Here is a 25,555-nt window from a genome sequence, read left to right on the forward strand (position 1 = left end):
GTCCTATACATTGCGCTGGATTCCTGCGAGGATCTGCTAGTGGTGAGCGAGGTAGCCGGATAGTAATTAGGACTAATAAATTGTATGGCAGAGATCCGCGTTTTCCTCCATACTGTCAGCCGCTGGCCTCTGCAGACGTGGTCACCCTTAGCTCTGTAACCTGCTGCCGGCTCCGCTGATGAGTTTGCCGTGTCTCCCCGTCGTGGCTGACAGCCCTGATTGGGGCACAGTACGCACTCTGCTCCTTTTATTACAGACAGTAATTAAAGCAACTCGCCCTGCCACTTCCATAACAAACACAGCATAATGCCCTAATTATGACTTTATTAATTTAAGTCAGGATTTAATGATTTTAAAAGTGATTTATATTGTTCTTCCCACACAGAACAAATGCAATCTGTAGGTTAGATTATTACAGGCTTCTCATCGCCCGTCCAGTGTTCTCATTAGCCAAGTATGACGCTCCATAGGCTGTAAACACGCGGAGCTGGATAGGCGCGGGTAGCGGTAAGCTCCGCCGCAGAGCCCCCGCTCCGCGCACTGACGTCATTGTGACACTTTACCAATGTTTGATTACATACCGTCAATTATGGCCAGATAATGTTATTATATTTGTAATTGCTTTGGGGAAAAAAAATTGCATCAAGGTAATTTCCTGACAAAAACATGTATGTATCTACCGTTATGTTTGTTAGCCACTCCCTGCTTTGTTGCGGTCATTTAATGTCCAGTTCATATTTATCATCTTGGGTTGTGTTCACACTACCATGCAGTTTCAGTTTCTAATGGCAGTCGAGGTGAGGAGACTTAAAGCCGCAATGCTCCTCTGGGAAATATGCAAATTGTCTCTTCAGAGAGGAACACAGTGTCTGCAAATTGAGATTCTGGTTTGGCTCTTATCCTAATGTGACAAGGCTCGTTAATGGGTCGACATTGACTGTTAGGATTGCTACTTCCAATAGGTGGCACTAGAGTTCTAGTCCTCTTCCTCCACAAAGAGGCAATTTGCATAATGGCGGCCACAAAACTCTGACGGATCGCTAGTATGGCGGATACCACTGCAGCCTATCACACTGACTTATAATAACTCTATCGGGTTTTGGTCACTTCTCCCATCATCTTGATGGGAAGAATAGCACTGCGCAGTGTGAACGGAGCCTGGCACATGAGCTTTGGCACTGTGAAGACAAACTGTGCTCTGCTTCCAGGGACAACCCGAAGAATTTTGTAAGCAGCTATAAATGAATTTAAAAGAGGAAGCTAAACGTATAAAACAAACCAAAAAGGCAACCAAATTATTAAGAAAATTCTGCTTTGTATGTAAATGTGAAGACAGTTTTTTAGCTATTTTGAAGAATATTTTAATAAACAATGTCACTGAAATTCCTTTGAATCCTGTGAAAACGTTTAATGTGAATTTTATTGCAGGTTCCCTATAAGCCAGACACAGTAATTATTGCAGCCTGTACTCTGGATTTCGTTGATAGGCTGCGGGCAGGAATAGCCTGTAATCTGCGACATCCTAACAAGTCCTCGGGAATGTCAGGTCTCACGTCAGAGTAAAGGAAGCATTTTAGGTTATACATTTCCAATAGGTATTTTTTATTTCAGTGGTTTCTTAAGAGGCCTCCTAGTTTCAATAAACCCCTGTTCCTCTGAAATTTTGTTTGTGGGGGAGGAGAGATAAAATGCATTTCTCATCCTCCCTGGGTCCAGCGCAGTCTCCACAACTGCTCCCAGTGTCTGTTTTTTGTCTGCAGCGCTGACATCACCAACTCATCTTAGTGGCTTATGCCGTCCACTTTGGCATACCTGCCACAAAAAGCAGCGGCAGAGACTTTGCGCTGGACCCAGGGAGAGTGAGTTAGGCGCAGCCAGTTTTTTTTTTTTTTTTTTAAATAAACTGCAGCCAGAGGACATGGATTTTCTGAATTCCAAAAAAGTGCTTCAACAGTTATAGTAAGTGTTTTCAGGAAAGAAAGGCCTTTCACAGCACTCTTTAATATAATTGTTATAAAACTCCTGATTCCCTGCATAGTCATACAGTGAAATGCTGCAACTGGCTGTCTGCAGATACCGCAAGACCTGTCTGCCGGCAGGTACCGCAAGAACGGTCTGCCGGCAGATACCGCAAGAACTGTCTGCTCACAGATACCGCAGGAACTGGCTGTCTGCAGATACCGCAAGAACTGTCTGCCGGCAGTTACCGCAAGAACTGTCTGCCCGCAGATACCGCAAGAACTGTCTGCCCGCAGATACCGCAAGAACTGTCTGCCCGCAGATACCGCAAGAACTGGCTGCCCGCAGATACCGCAAGACCTGTCTGACCGCAGATACCGCAAGACCTGTCTGCCCGCAGGTACCGCAGGACCTGTCTGCCCGCAGGTACCGCAGGACCTGTCTGCCCGCAGGTACCGCAGGACCTGTCTGCCCGCAGGTACCGCAGGACCTGTCTGCCCGCAGGTACCGCAGGACCTGTCTGCCCGCAGGTACCGCAGGACCTGTCTGCCCGCAGGTACGGCAGGACCTGTCTGCCCGCAGGTACGGCAGGACCTGTCTGCCCGCAGGTACGGCAGGACCTGTCTGCCCGCAGGTACGGCAGGACCTGTCTGCCCGCAGGTACGGCAGGACCTGTCTGCCCGCAGGTACGGCAGGACCTGTCTGCCCGCAGGTACGGCAGGACCTGTCTGCCCGCAGGTACGGCAGGACCTGTCTGCCCGCAGGTACGGCAGGACCTGTCTGCCCGCAGGTACGGCAGGACCTGTCTGCCCGCAGGTACGGCAGGACCTGTCTGCCCGCAGGTACCGCAGGACCTGTCTGCCCGCAGGTACCGCAGGACCTGTCTGCCCGCAGGTACCGCAGGACCTGTCTGCCCGCAGGACCTGTCTGCCCGCAGGACCTGTCTGCCCGCAGGACCTGTCTGCCCGCAGGTACCGCAGGACCTGTCTGCCCGCAGGTACCGCAGGACCTGTCTGCCCGCAGGTACCGCAGGACCTGTCTGCCCGCAGATACCGCAAGAACTGGCTGTCCGCAGATACCGCAAGAACTGGCTGCCCGCAGATACCTCACGAACTGACTGCCCGCAGATACCGCAAGAACTGTCTACCCGCAGATACCGCAAGAACTGTCTACCCGCAGATACCGCAAGAACTGACTGCCCGCAGATACCACAGGAACTGGCTGCTTGCAGATACCTCAAGAGCTGGCTGCCTGCAGTTACCGCAAGAGCTGTCCTGGTGACAAGTCATTTCTAAGTACTGAGTTTAAAGGGATTGTCTTGCCTTGGGGTACAAATCTGCTGTCACTCTGTGACTGCAGACTTGTAAATCCTCCCTTCGTGTGCACTGCACGCTGTGAGGATTCTGCAGTGCTGACGCTGGAAGCAGGCAGTCATGTGACCTCATGTATGTGATTTCACACTTTTGGCAACATTCCTACTAGACTTGTCCAGCCTCACTCAGTACACTAGCATTGAGCGATGCCATGTAGTCTAGTTGGCACGTGACCGCATGCAAATCGCATAATTGTGGTAAAGCTTCTGGCACCAGCCGTGGAGAATCCTGACCGTACTTGGGAGGATTCACAAGGCTTGTACACTAAGGCTGGACAACCCATTTAATTTATAAATAGTTTATAGTTTTTAGATCCATTTTACAGAAAACTGAAAAGGATGTTCAAGCAGATTTTCACTTTCCTACTTATGTAGTACTGAAATCACAGCCGCGTTGTGACATGTTTGGAGGATTTGCGATTAGCAGTCTGGTATAATTTTACTTGTTAATGATTTGTAGATTTGTAGTCACCTGAAGCCCTGAACTATATTGGCATACATTCAAATAATTAGTAAATAAATAAATGGCAATACTAAAGCAATATTTAGTCCTGTGATGATTTACTTATTATTATTTATTTTTAAAGTGAATCTGAAGATGAAAAGAATGGGATCGCGGCACACAGTGACGGATCGGGCTCTTCAGCATCTGATAGCAGTTTTGATTCTTCATCAGACTCTGGAGAGGGCAGTGGACCTGTACCAGAGGCACCTAAAAGCCTCCCCAAACCTAAGGTGAGACATTTCCTTCCTGAGTTAGGCAGCATGGCACAATCCACTTATAGCATTTTCACCTGGGCTCATAGTAGGTGATAAATGTTAGATTCACTGGGATCTAACACTTTTTAGACTAGATCCCTATTGGGAGATCCTAATCCCCCTTCACCTGCGATAGTTGTGATCGGCCTGTTACACCGGTGAATGATGTGGCTTGGTGATTAGTGGGAAAGGCTAAGGAAGGTATATGGCAAATGGATAGAATGAAGGTTAGGTTCACACCTATCTTAAATTTATTGGTGAGGGTCTTTTTTTTCTCTAGATGGATTAGCACACATGTTGCTTTTTAATCTTTCTGGTGATCTGATAGATTCTAACCTAGATCACAAGCACAGATACAGACACTAACCACCTCATCGCTGCCGTAGAACACAAGTAATGTCGACATTAATCCCTATGTAGTTTGGGCGCTTTTTGATAACATTTCAGAAATGCCATAAACAGATGTGTGCTCGCGTACAGGAACACTAAAGTTTGTCATTCATGAAGCCCCTGCTCCATGCTGCCCACCATGCTGCTGGGGTGTTCCAGAGAAAATGTACTTGGGAGAGGGAGCCGGTAACATGAACAAGACTAGCCCTAGGTCTCTTTTCAGCCTATATAACCATGTAATATGAATCCACTGCCTTAGATTACAAGGCATGACAACATTAACCCCTTCACTTCCCTATACCCTCATGGCTTTTGACAATAATCCCTCCACGGCCGTACACATTTACGCCACCAGGAATCTTACGATAACCTCTCACCATGTTAAACCAAAAGGAATTTGAGCATTGTGCTGAAGCCAGTAAAGGGTGCATAGTGATGCTGTACCTGATTTGCATACTTCCGGACACATTACGACTAAACATGTCTGGCCTTGTTCAATTCACTTGCATTGAGCGAGGCCGCACATGTCTATTCGGCATGTGACCTTATGTATGCAAAAAGTGTTATGAGGATTAGTAAGTCTGCAGTCACATAGAGTACCTACAGACTTGTACCCCAAGGCCAGACAACCCCTTAAACTAGTGATGTGTGTGCTTTTTCTTCAGTATTTCTTTGGTACTATTTTACTTCACTTAGCTTATGGCGAACAGTGCCCACAATTCTTACTGTCTCATTTACTGCCAATTTTCTGTTTCCCAAAATTGGGGATGTTGTATTCAGATCCAGGAGTAGCGTACCTTTCTGTGCCATTTATTCTCAGATACTATTATCATACTGGATATAAAATATTGTGGTACTTTGTTGTTACCATATTTACTTCTATTCTGTTTTTACCACAAGCACTTGTTAAAAAAAATCAAGAGAAACCTACCAATAAAGCCAAAAGTAAGGCTTCAACTCTTCTAAGATAAGGTGCCCAGGAAATACACGCTAAAATATTCCAGACTCTTCATAAAGCTTCCTGAAGCCTTTACTTAAATGGGCTAAATAAGTAAGTCGTATCGGAATGGTAAGTTTTTAGGAGCCAATACAAGGTAACATCAGTTAGAGGATGTGGTTTCTAAATGATGCAGAACACACAAATATTTTGGAAGCGAAGGTAAAATTCTGCCAGTAAAGTGCAATTCATGTGCCTCTGTGTGCAGCTTCGGCAGCGGTGTGAATTTCTCATTTTACACACTTTGCAGTCAGAGGCTATGAATTATGCATTGAGCAAGAGAAATCCTCAATCTCCTGCTTCATCTGCTATATGCTTTATCTAACTTCTGTCTCTATTAACAAGATGGATTGTAAATGGGTAAATCTAGATGCAATGTACCCTTAACATCCTCTTAGACCCACATTGCCTTCTGCAGTGGAATGAGCGTCGGCCTATTGAGGTGGTTTAAATGAGACATTATCTTGATAATACCAGTATTTGAGTAGCATTTCACTTGCGTTGCCTGTTCCACTTTTATTCCATTGATGCTTTGGTATATGCATTTTTTTTAGATCATGGGTAATATATAAGGCTAGTTTTACTTTTTGCCAATACACATACCTTAAAGGGACACGGTCACCTGAATTTGGAGGGAACAATCTTTAGCCATGGAGGCGGGGTTTTTGGGTGTTTGATTCACCCTTTCCTTACCCGCTGGCTGCATGCTGGCTGCAATATTGGATTGAAGTTCACTCTCTGTCCTCCGTAGTACATGCCTGCAAAAGGCAATCTTGCCTTGCGCAGGCGTGTACTATGGTGGACAGAGAATGAACTTCAATCCAATATTGCAGCCAGCATGCAGCCAGCGGGTAAGGAAAGGGTGAATCAAAAACCCCAAAACCCCGCCTCCATGGCTGAAGATTGTTCCCTCCAAATTCAGGTGACAGTGTCCCTTTAAAGAGGACCTTTCACCACATTTTTTCATGTTGAACTGGACATACACAATAGTGGCTGCGGAGCAGAATAAAGTGTTTTTTTTTTTCTTAAATTCTCTGTTGCGGAGGTATTGGCAATCAGAGTATTTGGCACCTAAGAGGTAAAACCCACTTGGTCTTTTTTTTTATCAGACCATTTTCACTGTGGGCATGTACTTCTCCTTGTATGGTGCTAACCAGTCATAAAGAGGCAGCAACACAGTATGTGCTATTAAGTTAATTTGCAGCTTTGAAGGCTGGTAACTGATGAACTTATCCTCTGCAGCAAAAGTGATTCTTGGTCCTACTTTCCTGAGGCAGTTCTCATGAGAGCTAATTTCATAGTCATCATTATAGTGCTTGATTGTCTTTCATGACGCACTTAAGGATAACGTAAAGGCTCTAGCATCACATACGTATACATGTTTGCATGTATTATGCGGAACATTGTGTAGGTAAGTGATGTAAAATTGTGCAGGCTAGTAATATATACACATTTTGTTATACAGTTACAGAACCATGAAGAAAGACACATGGAAACAAGAAATGAAGAAACGTGTCACACAAATCAGACCGTGTTAAACCTTCGATTCCTCACCATACCCTCATTTTACACTGATAACAGGTTTACACACTCTTGGCTCTCTCTCGAGCAGCTACATTAGGTGCTGTAATCCTAGCCAACTTTTACCTTTAATGTCAATGTAAGAGAGCGAAGCAAAATTTTCCATTCTCCGGTTAATTTCTAGACACAAAAAGAGCACAGCGAGGTCAAAAATACTCTGTTGTAAAGAAGTCACAGTAAATGAGCAAGTGCTAGTCAAAAAAATGAAAAAAACACAGGGTATTTAGTTAATACGTTTTTTTTACAAAAAAAATGTATATTAAGCTGCTCCACCAATCGCCAAGGTATACCCATAATAGAGCAGTCCTATCTAATGTATATAATCCCTATCTGATGTATTAAAAACCTGATCATCTGTATAGTACCTGTATAAGCAGGGTTCAGAGAGAAAATATCCATGTGGACATGCAGGATAGAATGGCTTTAGTGCAAATGACCCATAAGGAGTGGTGGACCTCCCAGTCTTGTAGAAACAAGAGAACAATTATAGAACCAAAAACACATGGGCTACTTGCACAGTGAACAAGTCTGTAGAAACCTGTTCGCACCACCAAGAAACTTGAAGACACAAAAAGAGCACAGCGAGGTCAAAAATACTCTGTTGTAAAGAAGTCACAGTAAAAAAGCAAGTGCTAGTCAAAAAAATAAAAAAAAATACAGGGTATTTAGCTAATACGTTTTTTTCTTGTTAATTTCTGTTGGCCGGATCTTATCTTTCAGTACGTGAATGGCATTGTGTATGGCCAGGGGGATTTGGGCACTTCAATTTGAGTAAGGCGATTTTGCTGGGACTTAGGGATTTTGCTGGGTCACAGAAAGTGATGTGTTTTCCATGGAGCTCCAGTGGCTCCTCTGTTCCGTTATGATTATTCTAGTGATAGAACACCAGTAGAAACTCCTGGAAGGTCCCGTTAACACTATGGTAGTATAAATGGGTGCTCCTTTCCTGGCACCTGTTTCAATTTCTGTTAAAAAGATGACATTTTTACAATAGCTGCAAATAATCTTTGACTTTTGCTTAGGGGAGGCCACGGTTAGACCAGTATTGGTGACTTGTCCACCATCCTAGTGTGGCTATTAGTGATGATCGAGTGATCTCGTTGCTCGGGTGACCTCCGAGTATTTGACTGCTCAGAGATTTAGTTTTCATCCCAGCAGCTGAATGATTTACAGCTACTAGACAGCTTGATTACATGTGGGGATTCCCTAGCAACCAGGCAACCCCCACATGTACTCAGCCTGGCTAGTAGCTATAAATCATTCAGCTGCCGGGATGAAAGCTAAATCTCGGAGCAGTCGTAAATACTCGGAGGACACCTGAGCGTGCTCGAGAAAATCCGAGCAACGAGTATATTCGCTCATCACTAGTGGCTATATGTCACCAATGAGATCTCAGGATTTGTCTGCTATTAGAAATGACATGAAAGATTCTGCAGGTTTCTGTTGATTTGTAGCTTTTTTTTTTTAAGCATTTTTTTTTTTTTAAACCTGATAAAATACATGTGGATTACGTTTTTCTTCCCATTTGGTTCATTTTTTTAGGTATATTAGTAAAAGTGTATTACTAGAAAAATAAATTACCGTATATACTCGAGTATAAGCCGACCCGAGTATAAGCCAACACCCCTAATTTTGCCACAAAAAACTGCAGCTACCGGTAGCAGCTACCGGTAAATTTCAAAAGTAAAAATAGATACCAATAAAAGTAAAATTAATTGAGACATCAATAGGTCAAGTGTTTTTGAATATCCATATTGAATCAGGAGCCCCATATAATGCTCCATAAAGTTTGATGGGCCCCATTAGATGCTCTATAGAGATATTTGCCCCTTATAGTGCTGCACAAACGTTATGGCCCCATACGATGCTCCGTACAGCCACTTGCCCCTTTATAGTGCTGCACAAGAGTTATGGCCCTATAAGATGCTCCGTACAGACACTTGCCCTATATAATGCTGCACAAGTGTTATGGCCCCATAAGATGCTCCGTATAGTCACTGCCCCATATAGTGCTGCACAAGCGTTATGGCCCCATAAGATGCTCCGTACAGACACTTGCCCCATATAGTGCTGCACAAGCGTTATGGCCCCATAAGATCATCCATACAGTCACTTGCCCCATATGCTTTTGCTGCGATAAAAAAAAAAAATCACATACCTCTCTTCGCTCAGGACCCCGGCACTTTCACTTTCAATATTTACCTGCTCCTCGTGCGGCTCCGTCTTCAGCACTGACGTTCAGCAGAGGGCACGCACTGACTACGTCACCGCGCCCTCTGACCTGAGCATCACAGCCAGAGGACGCTGAAGAACGGAGCCGCACCGGAACAAGGAGTGGTAAATATCGCACAGCGCTCCCCTCCCCTTATACTCACCTATTCCTGGCGCGGTCTCTGCACGTACCTGTTTCTTCCTCCGCTGCATCTTCTTCCTGTATTGAGCGGTCACAGTTACCGCTCATTGCAGTAATAAATATGCGGCTCCACCTCTATGGGTGGTGGAGCCGCATATTCATTACTGTAATGAGCGGTACCATGTGACCGCTCAGTACAGGAAGAATCTGCAGCGCTGGAAGAAGCAGAGACCGCGCCACAGTAGGTGAGTATAATTAGACAGCCCCCGCCCCCCCCCCTCCCCTCCCTCTCCTGCCGACCCCTGGGTATGACTCGAGTATAAGCCGAGAGGGGGACTTTCAGCCCCAAAAAATGGGCTGAAAATCTCGGCTTATACTCGAGTATATACGGTATGTAACTTTACCAGAAGGCTTTGCTCACACTTCAAAATACGCTGGACTCCCTTCACCTTCTAGAGTTGAAGTCACAAGGAGACATATGCAGTTTGTATTCCTTAGGCTGTGTACGCATGAAGCAGATTTGGTGCGTTTTTTTTTTCTGGCAAAACCTGATGACAGCAAAGTGAATGAGAAACCTTTTATCGTCATGCGCACGTCCAAGTATTTTTGACTTAGTGGAGAAAAGAATCAGCTGCATGTCACTTCTCAAACGTGCATTATTTCAGCTGAGTTTTTCCTGCCAAGAGATGCAGAAATGGTGCAATTTTACTCAATATGTGCACACACCCTTAGAGTTACACATGTTTCACAATAAAAAAAATAAAAATCACAAGGTATGAGATTTCTTATTGTTAGCATGTGAAGGGAATACCGTAGAATTCTACGCTAGAAAAAAAAAAAAAGGACCATGTTCAGTGTAAATGTCTGGAGGCAGTGACTTACAAAGCCATTGGTCACCGGTAAAGAAGATGCATTGCTTGGCTCTATTTAACTTTTGGGCATGTCACATTTGTAGTAAATGTGCGGAGTACCACAAATATTGCAGATCCCTAGTGCTTTTTAAGGTGGAAAAAGCTGTAGGACAAACCTGAAAAATGTTGTCTTAATTTATGTTCTCGTAATAACCCAACATAATTTTTTCCTCAATTGGGAGACATCACCGGAATGACTGTTGCACGATTTTAATGTTGAGGCTTATTAGTTATTAACGACCTTCAGCTTAACCTCGAGCCATGGGAACTTGATGGATGCACGCTCTGTAGGAAGATTCATCTTGTGCAAGCCTAGATAGGTCCACCAGTGTTTTCTCCACCGTTATTTTGATTGTATGTCATCAGGTTGCCGGTCGTCTTCTTCATCATGTTCCTTCTATTCTTCCAACCATGAGACTTACACCTGCTTGATAGTTGTCTGTTTAAGAACTGTTGCTTCTTTATTCCCTGATATGGACGGTACTTCAAAATGAGGTTTTTTTTTTTGATCAGATGTGTAACAAACTTCATGTGGGGGCAATCATTACCCCATCGGGACTAAAATGTGTTTATTTCTTTTACTCATAACAGAAAACTGAACGTAAACCTGCCAAAGAGAAGGAAACTGCCAGGAAAAAAGATGTATCCCTTCTAGACCTTGACGATTGTAAGTATTGTTGATGCAGACTTCTCTGTGTCTGGTTGTGCAGCATACAGATCGCATCTTAGGCCTCTTTCACACTTCCGTCTTTCAGCTCCCGTCAAAATACGTCGATTTTTGAAAATGCAGGATCCTGAAAAAAAATTTGCAGGATCCTGCATTTTCCCATAGACTTGTATTAGCGACTTATCACACGTTTCGTCCGTCGTGCACTGGATCCTGTGGAATTTGACGGCCCGTCTATTTAAAAAAAACGTTCAATTAAACGTTTTTTGTCTGCAGTGGAAAAACGTCCCCCGACGCCTCCTGCTGCATACGTCGTCACAGAGAATGGGAGCCTATGGACACTGGATCCTGCGCTCTCTCTCTCTTTCAGAGCTGTGTCTCTTTTCACACTAACAAAAAAATGAAAAAGTCATGTATTTACTCTCTAACCCTCTGCTTACTGTTCTGGGTAACCTACAGCCAGTTGGAGAGGTAACAGAAGAAAGAGGGTGTTACTTAACCTAAGGATCAGACTACACAGTGTTTGTTTTGTAGTCTGTAACCATGGAGACACAGAGCTTCATAAAGAAATCTGTCATGTTTGTCATACAATAAGAGGAACTTGTCAGTCTTCTCTTGTAGATATCGATGGCTCTATATAGATGACACATTTTTCATTATTTTCTATTCTCCTTTTACAGTTAATGATGTATCAACTCCAGTAGCTCTCCCCAAATCTGCCATCCTTTCTCCAAGTTTATTATCAGACCTTCAAGGTTTATCCCTCTCCGCCCCATCTCCAGTAATAAATGTAAGTGAGCTCTGTATTATTTCATTATTCTTTCATTGTGTGCTGGGGTCCACAACAGGTCTTTGTGCACTTCTCTACCTCGTAGTATGCCATAACCGTCGGTGTGTTATGGATGTAACCGTTTTGTGACTTGATCTTGCCTTCCAGTGTCCTTGTGATTTCATTAGAGACTGTCAAGTATTTGGCCACGTTTTCCTAACCTTCCAGCTACTAGAAGGAAAAAATATGTCCCATTAGGTCATGCATCAGCGCTGTTGTTTTGGGAGGGTTTTTTTTTTTTTATCATAAAAAATAAAATGGCAATTTCATTTATTTTTTCACGTTTGTTTATACCAATAAATATACTAACGTAATACAATATGCATTAATTCATAATTGGAATTAGACAATTTAGTTTTTGAGCCCCAATGGGGACAGTGCCAATAATGTCTGTATAGCACTGTGGAATTAATGGGACAGTCTCTCTTAGGCTAGGTTCACATTTGCGGTTGAGTCCGCAGCGTTTCGTACGCAAACGCATTGCAAACACATGATAATGCTGCGTTTTTTTATCCGCATCAATTTACGCATGACGGATTAAAAAAAACGCAGTTTGCATGCATTTTTGCATGCATTTGCGTTGTTTATGCGCATGAGTTTATGAAAAAAAATTTCAAGAATTTTCTTGACATAAGCCACACCCAACGGCTGTGTCTCATGGGAGTTCTGTATTTAGACCGTTGTGCAAAAGCAAGCGAATGCATGTCCTTGCGTTCCTATGCGTTCCCATAGACTGTAATGCGTTGTTTCTCCAGTCACCTTCCATGACAGCAGATCGGAGGATGTCTCCCTGCCCTAATAGGGGACAGGAAACAGGTTAAATACCCCTCCCCTTCCTGCAACCACCAGTGTTTTTTCTGTCCCCTAATGAGCATGAAGAGGTTCTCTGATGGTGCTGCCGTGGCCGGCGATTAGAGCACTGTTACCTTCATTTGCCGGGCAGTCGAGGTCGGGGGCTCCGCTCTCCTCCTCCTGTGACTGCTCCCATCTCCGAGTCCACTGCGCATCTTGGGACCCCTATCCCGCCTTTCCTGCGCCTCCTCGTGGGGTAAAGCAGGGCAGTGAAGTGCATCGGGGTCCTCCTGTAGCTCCCCGGCTCTCTACTCCCTCCCCGCTGCTGCTGGAGGCCGCGTGCGCATCGGATGTGATGCGCCCGAACTTCCGGTTTTGTCTCCATTCGCCGGCACTCGCTCGCGCGCGCGCCGGCTGGCATCCTAATCCTTACTGACATCACCCCCTGCGGACCCTGGGGAGGAGCACTAAATTCGCTGGTGAGCTCGTTGCACATATATTCCTGGTCGGGGGAAGCCTCCAGGTAAGGCCTCTATGTCCCTCTGTGACTGGTGACTTACTGACCCTATGGACGGCGACAAATTCTGCAGAGCCCAGCGTTCACCCTCCTACTGTAAGTAGTGGATGAGGTCCCTTGCTGTCCAGTTATTTTTGAAGTGACTTAGTCCACCTTTCTCTCTCTTTTTAGGGAGACAAGGTCCCTGCCCCTAGAAAGGATAAGATGCCTTTCTGCAAATGTAGTGCATGTGCGTCCAAGCTTCCCTCCGCTTATAAGAAAAAGCTCTGCCAGCCATGCACGGATGAAGTGCTGCGTAGTGAACAGCCCTTTCTTCTGGACAGCATCAGAACCCTCATTAAACAGGAGGTCCAGTCCTCTATGGCGGCCCTGTCTCAGGCCCTGACACCACAGCCCCCTCCTCCTAAGAAAAGGAAGATGGCTCCTATTGATTCTGACTCCGGCGAGATCCATACCTTGGGTTCAGAGGACATTTGGGAGAATGAGGGTTCTATTTCCACCCCCAAATCTGATAATAAAAAATCTCTTCTCTTCCGAAGATATGGAAGAGCTAATTTCCATGGTGAGGGGCACCATGGCGGTGGAGGAGAATGTAGCGAGTCACGCCGTTCAGGATGATATGTTTGGAAGGTTAAAGCCTAGGACCCCGAAGGGGTTTCCTATACATGAGAATATTGAAAATCTTGTCCTTCATGAGTGGGGCCTACTTGAGAAAGGTTTGAGTGTCCCATCAGAATTAAAGAATCGTTTCCCTCTTGATGGGGACTATTCTTTATGGAAAATGCCTAAAGTGGATGTACAGGTGTCCAGGGTAACCAAAAAAACGGCTCTACCCTTTGAGGATTCCTCTCAGCTCAAAGATCCTATGGATCGTAAAATCGAGAGCTTACTAAGGAAATCCTGGGACACATCTACTAATCTACTGAAGACAAATGTGGCCTCTACATGTGTTGCCAGATCCCTATTTCTCTGGTTACGTACCTTAGAAAATCACCTTTCTCAGGGGACATCAAGGGAGGAGATTCTAAATTCCCTACCACTTCTTCAGAAGGCAACACTGTTTCTTGCGGATGCTTCCGCTGAATCTGTACGGGTAGCCGCTAGGTCTTCAGTTCTCTCCAATTCCGCTAGGAGAGCTCTATGGCTTAAATCCTGGGGAGGTGGCATAACTTCTAAGTCCAAACTATGTGGTATTCCCTTTAAGGGACATTATATGTTCGGGCCAGCTTTCGATGACATCCTAGACAAGGCTACAGATAAAAAGAAAGCTCTTCCGGAGCAAAGAAGCTCTAGGAAACGCTTTTTTCGTCCCTCCCGTGAGCAAGTACCCCAGAGAGATTACAGGGGTAAAGGTAAAACGGGTCAGTGGAGCTACCCCAAAGGGGGTAAAGCCAGGAGCATCCTTGTCCCCCAACCCCAGCAGACCCCTGAGAAACAATGACTGCTCTCCGGTCGGGGGCCGACTCAGGTTTTTTTTTCCCAATGGCAGGCCATCACCACAAATCAGTAGATCCTGCATACCATACATGAAGGCCTGAGGTTAGAATTCGACAGTCCTCCTCCACACCGTCTAACAATTACCTCCCTACAGTCTCCACACCTTCGAGAATCCCTCAATGCAGATATTCTCGGTCTGCTTCAGGCAGGAGTAAGCTCCTGGGTACCTCATCAGGAAATAGGAGAAGGTCACTATTCTCACATATTTTTGGTTAAAAAAAAGCCCTCTGGGAAACACCGGGTTATCATAAACCTGAAACCCCTAAATCAGGTGATCAAATATCGAAGATTCAAAATGGAATCAATCAGATCAGCAATCCCACTGATTGGTCAGGACTAGGTAATGGCTACGTTAGATCTGAGGGACACATACTATCATGTGTCGATACATCCCAACCACAGGAAGTTCCTCAGATTTGCAATGGCCAAAAACCATTGAGCCAGCCATTATCAATTCAATGTCTTTCCATTCGGAGTCTCGACAGCTCCACGGGTCTTTACCAAGATCATGTCAGAAGCAGTGTTCTTCATCTGACAGCAAGGGATCTGTATCATCCCGTGTCTGGACGATTTTCTTATTGTCGCTCCATCCATTCCTCGTCTGAATAAGGATGTGACAAAGGTCCTGGATATCCTGAAATCACTGGGGTGGATTCCAAACTTGGAGAAGTCGGACCTCCATCCATCTTCGAGGAAAAAATTCCCAGGAGTTCTTCTGGACTCGAAGAAAAGAATGTCCTTCTTACCCAGGGACCGTCACAACGATCTCGTCCACAGGATCTCCAGGTTCAGGAGTCAGAGGAATCCGACCTTAAGGGACTCGATGTCAATCCTGGGTTCATTGACGTCTTGCATCCAGGCAGTCTCCTTCAGTCCCACATCCTGATGCATTCAAAAGGACGCCAGAATGCATTAACCAGGAGGATTCCTCTTCCCACTCACGTAAAATCCTCCCTTTCATGGTGACTGAACTCCCAGAACCTTCAACGGGGAGTCAGCTGGGATCAAATTCCTCTGAAGGTGCTCACACAAGATGCAAGCCAGAGAGGTTCGGGCGCCATGATAGAAGGTTCCCACTTCCAGGAGTTTTGGCCCCCAAGCATCAGGTCCTGATCCTCGAATCAGAGGGAATTGAAAGCGGTGGAGGAGGCGCTAAAAGCCACATCTATCCTCATCCAAGGTCACCATGTACGTGTAATGTCCGACAACATGACTACGGTGGCCTACTTCCGACACCAGGGAGGCACCAAATACACCAGCCTGGAGTTAACCGCTGCAAGGATTTTTTTTCCTGGGCGGAAAAACACCACCTGTCCATCTCAGCAGTACACATAGAGGGGTCGGACAATGCCCAGGCGGACTTCCTAAGCAAGAAAGATTTCCATCCTGGAGAATGGTTTCTAAACCAAGAGGTATTCCTATCCCTGGTCTGGAGATGGGGAAGTCCCAACGTGGCTCTGTTTGCCAACAGTCAGAATACGAAATCAAGCACTTTCTTCTCCCTCAACGCCTCAAGTGAAATTACAGGGACTGGATGCCGTCTCCCATCCTTGGAAGTTTGCTCTGGCATATGCCTTCCAGCCAATTCATATGTTACCAAGAAAGGTACAAAAGATCCAGGCAGACCGAGTCACAACAATTCTGGTAGCAGCAATGTGGCCAGGAAGAAGCTGGTACGGCGCACTATCTGACATGTCTCTGGAAGGCCCAATACTTCTACCTCAGATAGCCAACCTTCTTCAGCAGGGTCCCCTGCTACACCCAGACTTACACAAACTGAAACTGGCAGCCTGGTTACTGAGGCCGAGATTCTGAGAGCCAGAGGTCTCTGAGATGACGTCATTCAAACCCTACAAGAAAGTAGGAAACCAATAACTAACGCCATCTATGGCAAAGTTTTGCAAAATTTTTCATCCTGGTGTTTCCCAAACAAACCTGATACATTCCATCCCAATATCGCACAAATATTAGAATTTCACCAGAAGGGTCTGGAGTTAGGGCTCTCACCTAGCACCCTAAAAGTTCAGGTGTCGGCATGGAGTTCTTTTTTTTATCAGGACTTAGCAGGCCACTGCTGGGTTAGACGTTTCATCACATCTGCAACTAGGATTCGCCCTAGGCTCCATGTCCAGACCCCTCCTTGGGATTTGAATCTTGTACTAAATAGTCTGACCGGGGACCCCTTTGAGCACTTATCAGCCATCAGCTTAAAAATCCTGACCCTCAAGACTGTCTTCCTGGTAGCAATTACTACCGCTAGACGTATAGGAGAGCTACAGGCTTTGTCAGTACAAGAGCCATACTTAACCATAACCATGGAGAGCATAATCCTTAAGCTAGACCCTTCCTTTATGCCTAAGGTGGTCTCAGACTTCCACAGAAGTCAGGATATTGTCTTACCCTCATTTTATCCAAACCCCTCTAATCCGAAGGAAGAAGCCTTTCACACTCTGGATGTCCGCAGGGTGGTCCTCTTCTACCTCCAACAAACGGAAGGTTGGAGATAGACCAAAACCTATTCGTCCAGTGGTCAGGATGGAATAAAGCGGCTAAAAGTACGGTCGCTAACTGGATCAAAGACGCCATTTGTCTTGCATATTCAACCCGGAAGCTTGCTCCCCCGGCATCGCTGAAAGCTCACTCCACCTGTTCAGTCTCAACTTCCTGGGCAGAGAGAGGGAACGCATTGTCTGAGCAGATATGTAGAGCTGCCACCTGGTCGTCAGTCCATACATTCACCAGGCACTACAGACTAAATTTCAATAGGGGCCTATCGTTTGGCAGACGCGTTCTGCAGGCAGTTGTCCCTCCCTAAAGATATTAGCTGTTGGTATCACTCCGATACTGCTGTCGTGGAAGGTGACTGGAGAAAATAGAATTAGACTTACTGGTAATTCGGTTTCTAGGAACCTTCCATGACAGCACTAATTTCCCTCCCTATCTGATATTCTTATTGGATGATTCCTGCACTTAAGTGGTAACTATACATGCTACTGTGTCCAGAAAAAACACTGGTGGTTGCAGGAAGAGGAGGGGTATTTAACCTCTTTGTTTCCTGTCCCCTATTAGGGCGGGGAGACATCCTCCGATACTGCTGTCATGGAAGGTTCCTAGAAACCGAATTACCGGTAAGTCTAATTCTATTTTTTACACCCTCCTTCCGCAAGCGTCCGCATGCGTGTGGTGGCAGAAATTTGACACCAAAAACATTCTAACATGGTGCATCAGCTGCACCCTGTCGCACACCACCAAAAAACGCATGCACCTGCGTTTACAATATTAAAGATGGGAAATCAAGACGCATGTGGATGTATGCGTCAGAAACGCTACGGACACAACCGCAAATGTGAAACCAGCCTTAACCTGTCTACTGTGATGGACAGCTTCCCCTTAGTGAACATGTATACAGAAGAATCACTGTATGCGGGTGGTGAGAGTGGGGTAAGCACTGAACAGGCAGTGGATGCAAAGGACACCTGTGCCATCTATAGTGGTGTATGAGTATGGGTAGCGTGTACGCTGTATTACCTGGTGCTTGGTGGATTTGTGGTGCAAATTCTCCAATGCACCACATTGCGAGTGGTGTTCTAAAAGCCTCTTCTACTTGTAGCACAAAATTGTCACGTTTCTGCCACCCATTTCACCTTTTATTTTTGCTGCTCATTAAAGAGATTGTCCACTACTAAGACTACATCGTCTCTTTCTGTATTTGCCCCTTTAAAGTAAAAACACCTATACTCTCTCCTGTGCTAGCTCCATTCCTGTGGTGTCGGCACTCGCTCTCCTGGGGCTCATGTGAGGCTATTATGTCACGTGATCCCATTGCCCAATCAGCAGTGGCGTCACGGTCCCCGCCTTTGGATGTCTAAGTAATTAAGAGGAAGTGAGTGAGTAGCCAAAGCCGGGGACAGGACTCCAGCGCTGATTGGGTGCAGGGCTCATGTGACATAACCTCACGTAAGCCCGGCAATGCGAGTGCTGACGCCACAGTAACGGCACAGGAGGGGAGTATAACGGCAATTATTTTAACGTGGGCAAACATTCAGAGTGAGACGGTGTTGTCCTAGTAGTGGACAAACCCTTTAATGAGCAGCAACGTTTGCATATACTACATGTGGATTTTGCTGTGGAATTGGTATAGATTTGCAGTGAGATATACGGTCAAAGCTTTTTGCCGTATCTTGAGACCCCCTATGACTATACCAATATACCTTTACAAATGCTTCAGCTACTAACTCCTTGCAGATATTGTCCTTGGTGGGATTTGGCCCAGGACCGCATCGCTGCAAAGCAACAGTGCTACCCACTGAGCCACTGTGCTTCTTCCTAAAAATCTGTATTTTAAAATAAATGATCAAGGATTAAATTTCTTCTTCTTCCTTTTTTTTTTTTTTTTTTTTTTAGAACTTTTTGTGATACATTATTGTTTTTTTTTAAATTTCTTCACTTTTAGTACATTTAGTTTTTTTGGTTCGTATCGCTGACACAGCCAGGAACTCCATGACCTGCTATTTGCATACTCCAAAGAAATAGCTTTGAGATCGGAAATAATAACCCTAACTTTTTCTTTTTTTTTTTTTCAACTTTTTCCTTCAGTGAGAGAGAAAATGAATTTAACTGTAGGGCACATGCCGAACTAACACTAAGAAATTAATTTATTACCAGGCGAAGGAGAGCTTAGAGTAAGAATAGATGAGTATATGACCCTAATATCAGAGAAATGTAGCAGCCACTTATCCTAGAATATGTCAGACAGTCTATTATTCAAATGATTCAGCACTGTAATTGCATACAGCTTTTATAAAGCCTATCAATAAAGCCGATTTCTCTAAATTCATAGCCGCTGCACATTATTGAAAGTATACTTTGTTCCTTTGTTTCATCTCCTTGGTCCGTAAATGAAGATTAATAATAGAGTATAGTATCGCAATGCCGTTTCTGTACATTCCCTTCTGACCCCGGGGGCCACGTCTGAGACCCATATCGTTACAGAAACGCGCACATTTTCGGCGCATCTAGTCTGGATTGGGTTAATTATAATGAAATAGACTAGAAAATATGTTTAAATGTTCATTTTATTTTTAATCAAATCAAGCTTCGTTTTCGAGTGATTGAAATGTCAGCGAGTCTGTTTTCTCATGCATGCGTCAGTAAATCAGCGGCTGCATTATGCAAGCAATTTATAAGGAGTCCGCGGCTCCTCACTACTGCAAATCGCTGCTAATGTCTGCGACAAGGAGACACCGCAATTACGGCTGTATGGTAAACTATGAACCCTCCAGGGGTAGGATGTGGTGTAAGAATATTGGAGAGTATAACACGATCGCAAAGCCGAGCCTGCGGGATAGATCCTACACAGGAGAGCCTTACCGAAAGAAAGAAACATGATGGGATCCGCTGATCACTGTCACTTTTCTCCTACTGTTTCCTTACTGGATTGGTGTCTGGCCGGTTGTTTTATGCCTTAGTAGCCAATGGGGCCCTTGGTTTAGTCAACTGCGTCATGGTTTCCAGAGCCTGAGACCTATACACACAAAAGTTGCTAAAAACAAAAAATTTCAACCAAATAGTCAGGTAAAAACTGGGAAAGAATGATCATAACAGGCTAATAACGCTTAAAGAAAAAAAAAAGTTGTCTATACTACAAAGTAAGATCGATTGTCCATTAATGATGATTTCGGCTTTGTTTTTTCCCAGCCTTTTTCAAAGAGCCATTTTTTTTCCCACCAACATAGTTTGGGTTTTTTTGCAGGACAAATTGTAGTTTTGAAAGCCACCATTTACTTTACCATATAACGTTCAGAAATAATTGAGGGTTAGGTTAAATGGTGAAAATGATTTTTGGGTTTAATTTTTATTTTATTTATTGTGCTATAAAAATTAAAAGGGATGTTGATTTTTTTTTTTTTCAGGTCAGTACAATTTTAGCCATAAAAAAAATGTATAGTTTTATTTTTTTTCCATTTTTAGTAACTAGAAAAAATCTGAAGCTAAGAAAAAAAAAAAGTTTGATTTATCTCAATTTGACTCGTGACTTCTTTATTTTTCCATCTATAGAGTTGTATGAGGGCTTACCAAGATGTAGTTTTGGGGTACATACTAGATTTTGAATGCTTTTTATTTAATTTTTTTTGTGAAAGTTGTTGTGAAAAAATTAATGGCAACTTTGGTGGTTTTATTTTTATTTTTTCTTCTTTTACAATGCTTACTCTATGGGTTACGCAATTTTTATATTTTAATATATATCGGGGGAGGGGGGGGAAGGTGATTTGAATGTTAGGTTTTATTTATATTTTTTTCACTTTGTAACATAGTAACATAGTAAGGCCGAAAAAATACATTTGTCCATCCAGTTCAGCCTATATTCCATCATAATAAATCCCCAGATCTACGTCCTTCTACAGAACCTAATAATTGTATGATACAATATTGTTCTGCTCCAGGAAGACATCCAGGCCTCTCTTGAACCCCTCGACTAAGTTCGCCATCACCACCTCCTCAGGCAAGCAATTCCAGATTCTCACTGCCCCAACAGTAAAGAATCCTCTTCTATGTTGGTGGAAAAACATTCTCTCCTCCAGACGCAAAGAATGCCCCCTTGTGCCCGTCACCTTCCTTGGTATAAACAGATCCTCAGCGAGATATTTGTATTGTCCCCTTATATACTTATACATGGTTATTAGATCGCCCCTCAGTCGTCTTTTTTCTAGACTAAATAATCCTAATTTCGCTAATCTATCTGGGTATTGTAGTTCTCCCATCCCCTTTTGTTGCCCTCCTTTGTACTCTCTCTAGTTCCATTATATCCTTCCTGAGCACCGGTGCCCAAAACTGGACACAGTACTCCATGTGCGGTCTAACTAGGGATTTGTACAGAGGCAGTATAATGCTCTCATCATGTGTATCCAGACCTCTTTTAATGCACCCCATGATCCTGTTTGCCTTGGCAGCTGCTGCCTGGCACTGGCTGCTCCAGGTAAGTTTATCATTAACTAGGATCCCCAAGTCCTTCTCCCTGTCAGATTTACCCAGTGGTTTCCCATTCAGTGTGTAATGGTGACATTGATTCCTTCTTCCCATGTGTATCACCTTACATTTATCATTGTTAAACCTCATCTGCCACCTTTCAGCCCAAGTTTCCAACTTATCCAGATCCATCTGTAGCAGAATACTATCTTCTCTTGTATTAACTGCTTTACATAGTTTTGTATCATCTGCAAATATCGATATTTTACTGTGTAAACCTTCTACCAGATCATTAATGAATATGTTGAAGAGAACAGGTCCCAATACCGACCCCTGCGGTACCCCACTGGTCACAGCGACCCAGTTAGAGACTATACCATTTATAACCACCCTCTGCTTTCTATCACTAAGCCAGTTACTAACCCATTTACACACATTTCCCCCAGACCAAGCATTCTCATTTTGTGTACCAACCTCTTGTGCGGCACGGTATCAAACGCTTTGGAAAAATCGAGATATACCACGTCCAATAACTCACCGTGGTCCAGCCTATAGCTTACCTCTTCATAAAAACTGATTAGATTGGTTTGACAGGAGCGATTTCTCATAAACCCATGCTGATATGGAGTTAAACAGTTATTCTCATTGAGATAATCCAGAATAACATCCCTCAGAAACCCTTCAAATATTTTACCAACAATAGAGGTTAGACTTACTGGCCTATAATTTCCAGGTTCACTTTTAGAGCCCTTTTTGAATATTGGCACCACATTTGCTATGCGCCAACCCTGCGGAACAGACCCTGTCGCTATAGAGTCCATAAAAATAAGAAATAATGGTTTATCTATTACATTACTTAGTTCTCTTAGTACTCGTGGGTGTATGCCATCCGGACCCGGAGATTTTTCTATTTTAATCTTATTTAGCCGGTTTCGCACCTCTTCTTGGGTTAGATTGGTGACCCTTAATATAGGCTTTTCATTGTTTCTTGGGGTTTCTCCTAGCATTTCATTTTCCACCGTGAGTACCTTGCGCAGGCGTGTACTACAGAGGACAGAGAATGAACTTCAATCCAATATTGCAGCCAGCATGCAGCCAGCGGGTAAGGAAAGGGTGAATCAAACACCCAAAAACCCCGCCTCCATGGCTGAAGATTGTTCCCTCCAAATTCAGGTGACAGTGTCCCTTTAATGTTAGCTCTGTAGTGGGTGAAAAGTTGGAACCCCTACCAATTTCTGCCAAAGGATTGATGTTTTTTGTGGACTCAACTCCCTCAGTCCTTGAGATCCCAGAATTGCATCCATGCTGAAGCCTTTTGGAATTGTTCACCTGGTATGAAAAATGTCCACTGTTGGCCACAAATCTGTCACAAATCCTGAAAGGTTTCACGACAAAATCTGCTTGTGTTACATGGGATCTTGGCACAGATTTTGCTGTATTAGAAACTATTGTATGGGGTGAAATCCGTACAAGAATGAGCTGATGATTTCTTTGCGGATTCCTTAAGTTATTATTTGTGTGTGTGCTCAGCGTAAATGAGTACACCCCGTTTGAAAAGTAAGATTTTAATCAATATCTCCCTGAACAGAGAAACAATTTCCAAAATTTTGACAAGACCGACTTTCATAGAACATTTTTTGTAACCCATAAAATGAAAGTAAGGTCCAAAACTCACACCTGTGTATTTCTGAAAAACATGATGAGAGTGATTCCGGGGCCAGGTATGTCTCCTGATCTGAACCCAACCGATAACCTCTGGGGAGTTCTGAAGAGACAAGTTGTTCATCACTCTACATCCACCATCCGGACTCTTTAAAAGCTCGTTCTGGAAGAATGGAAAAAGATAGATGTTGAAATAGGTCGACAACTTGTTCATTCCATGCCTAGAAGACTTTATGTTGTCCTTTAGAAATCATGGAGGTCATACAAAATACTAGATTCTTACGTCCTCTTATTTGGGTAAAACTGAAGACTTTGTGATAAAAAGTTATATTAGTAACCTTGCTTTCATGGTAAGGGTTAAGCATTATTCTAAGAAGCTTCTTCTCGACAAAATGATGGAAATTGTTCTCACGTTCAGTGAGATAATCATTAGAATCTTACTTTTTAAAGTGTGTGAATTCATTTATGCCGAGTACTGTAAATCTATTTAGTTCTAAGTGTAGAACATATAAGAATATACTTCATGGTTTACCTGGGGATGTTTAATAATGACCCATCCTAACTGTCTTCTGGCGACACATTTAATGTGGTAATGTTCTAATCCTTCTATGTGGTCAGGTTTCGGCAGTATCCTCAGGATGCGAGTGAACCGCAGGCTAATCGTGTCCGGTTATAGCACTGTCAATACGTGTTAGGACCAAATATGTTGCTCATAGTTTGGCGAGGTAAGATCTCCCTGCTCACATCTCCAGCAGCGATCAGACATGGCGTGGGACATATTCATTGACCTCTCTCCTTTTCCAGCGCGATCATTCACTGAGAGAAGCCAACCCAAGCCAGACACAAGGCTCATTTCAATTTTAACAATGGTAATTAAAGGTTAATTCACCGCGTCAGGATTAACGAGGAAAATACAAATGATGGGCAAGCAGCTGCCGTTAGGAAACAACTTTAGAACAATACAATTACATTGGATAGGAAAGCTAATAATATGAGCCGTGTTGTCCTATGGCGACTTGTGAGACCCCCTTGTTCTGTGCTCGTAGATGAGGGGGGCACGTTGTCGCTCCCCACATATCTTAGTAGCTTTATACGTTACTTTTTATCAGACCCCAGAGTTTATAACTATAACAATGTCAATCAATGACTTCAGCTTTTGCAAATAAAAACTTTTGAGTAGTAGATTTTGCAAGAACATGTGGACCAGCCAAGGAGCAGTTACACATTGTTATTGATATCCGCAGGAAGCCACCCTAAATACAATATTAACATTTCACATTCAGTGGCTACATGCTTCTGTGATATATATTATTCCTATGTATAATATTAACACGTGACCATATCAACACCCTGGTGCCAAAGTTGCTACATCAAGGTTTCTTGGTTTCACCCTCTCACTGAATTACCAGGGATGGAAAGAATAGTTGTAATGTCTGGAAAAAAAAAACGACAAAAAATAATTTCTCCACGCTTGTCCTTATCTGCAGTCTAATGACAGTGATATGTCTTGTTGGCCGTCATGACGCTATTCTCAGCCACCACTCTGTTGGGTCTATTGAGTGAGTTGATTTCTCTGTAAGAAATGAAAAGAAAATGAAATGTAATTACAGGTAGATTTTACAACAAAGTATTATATTGTCTTAAAAGGAATCTGACTGCAGATTTTTTGATATTTAATCTGCATCATGATGTCGGGGCAGATACCCTGATTCTAGGGACTTCACTTGCTCAGCAGCTTGCTGTAGTTTCAATACAGTGTTTTATCAGCAGGAGATTATCACTACAGGACTAGGTGTCTAATGCTAGTCAATCTGGCTAATCTATGGCCCCTTCACATCACTGACTGGCAACTTGCTGATAATCCACAGTGTACACAGGAAGCAGCCGATCAGGTGTACAGGTGGGTTATACACAGCTCAGCATTCATAGCACTGCTACATCTACAGCAGAGAAAGCCGGCATTTTATCAACACTGCACTAAGTAGCCCAATAAATGACACATCCCTAGAATTGGGGTCTCAGCCCCTAAATCGTGCTGCTTAGATTCCATAGCAAAAACCTGCTGACAGATTCCCTTTAAGCAAAGCTGTGACATTTGGGTTATAATGCGCAAACGTCTCCATACATAGTGCTGCACCACATAGACGATCAGCCATAGCGTCACAACCAACTACCTAATGCAGAGGGGAAGAGCCTTTTTCTGCCAAGACCCATTTAATGCATATTTATACCGTCGTTTGGGGGCTGTACAGATCACGCTAACCCTGCCCACAAAGTACCACCCAACGCTGGCACTGGTGTCC

At 43.9% G+C, this 25,555-nt stretch overlaps 1 protein-coding gene across 2 annotated transcripts in view; it reads left to right on the plus strand.

The window, feature by feature from the left end:
- Positions 1-25,555, plus strand: part of AP3B1 (adaptor related protein complex 3 subunit beta 1) — a 354,978-nt gene that overhangs the window by 201,926 nt on the left and 127,497 nt on the right. For both annotated transcript variants that reach the window (XM_069749950.1, XM_069749942.1), the window contains exons 20-22: positions 3,919-4,066; positions 10,914-10,989; positions 11,670-11,779. In XM_069749950.1, the coding sequence (XP_069606051.1) occupies positions 3,919-4,066; positions 10,914-10,989; positions 11,670-11,779 (334 nt within the window). The remainder of the gene's footprint in view (positions 1-3,918; positions 4,067-10,913; positions 10,990-11,669; positions 11,780-25,555) is intronic.

Source organism: Ranitomeya imitator, chromosome 1 (genome assembly GCF_032444005.1).
Source record: "Ranitomeya imitator isolate aRanImi1 chromosome 1, aRanImi1.pri, whole genome shotgun sequence".
In the NCBI taxonomy this organism is placed as follows: Eukaryota; Metazoa; Chordata; class Amphibia; order Anura; family Dendrobatidae; genus Ranitomeya; species Ranitomeya imitator.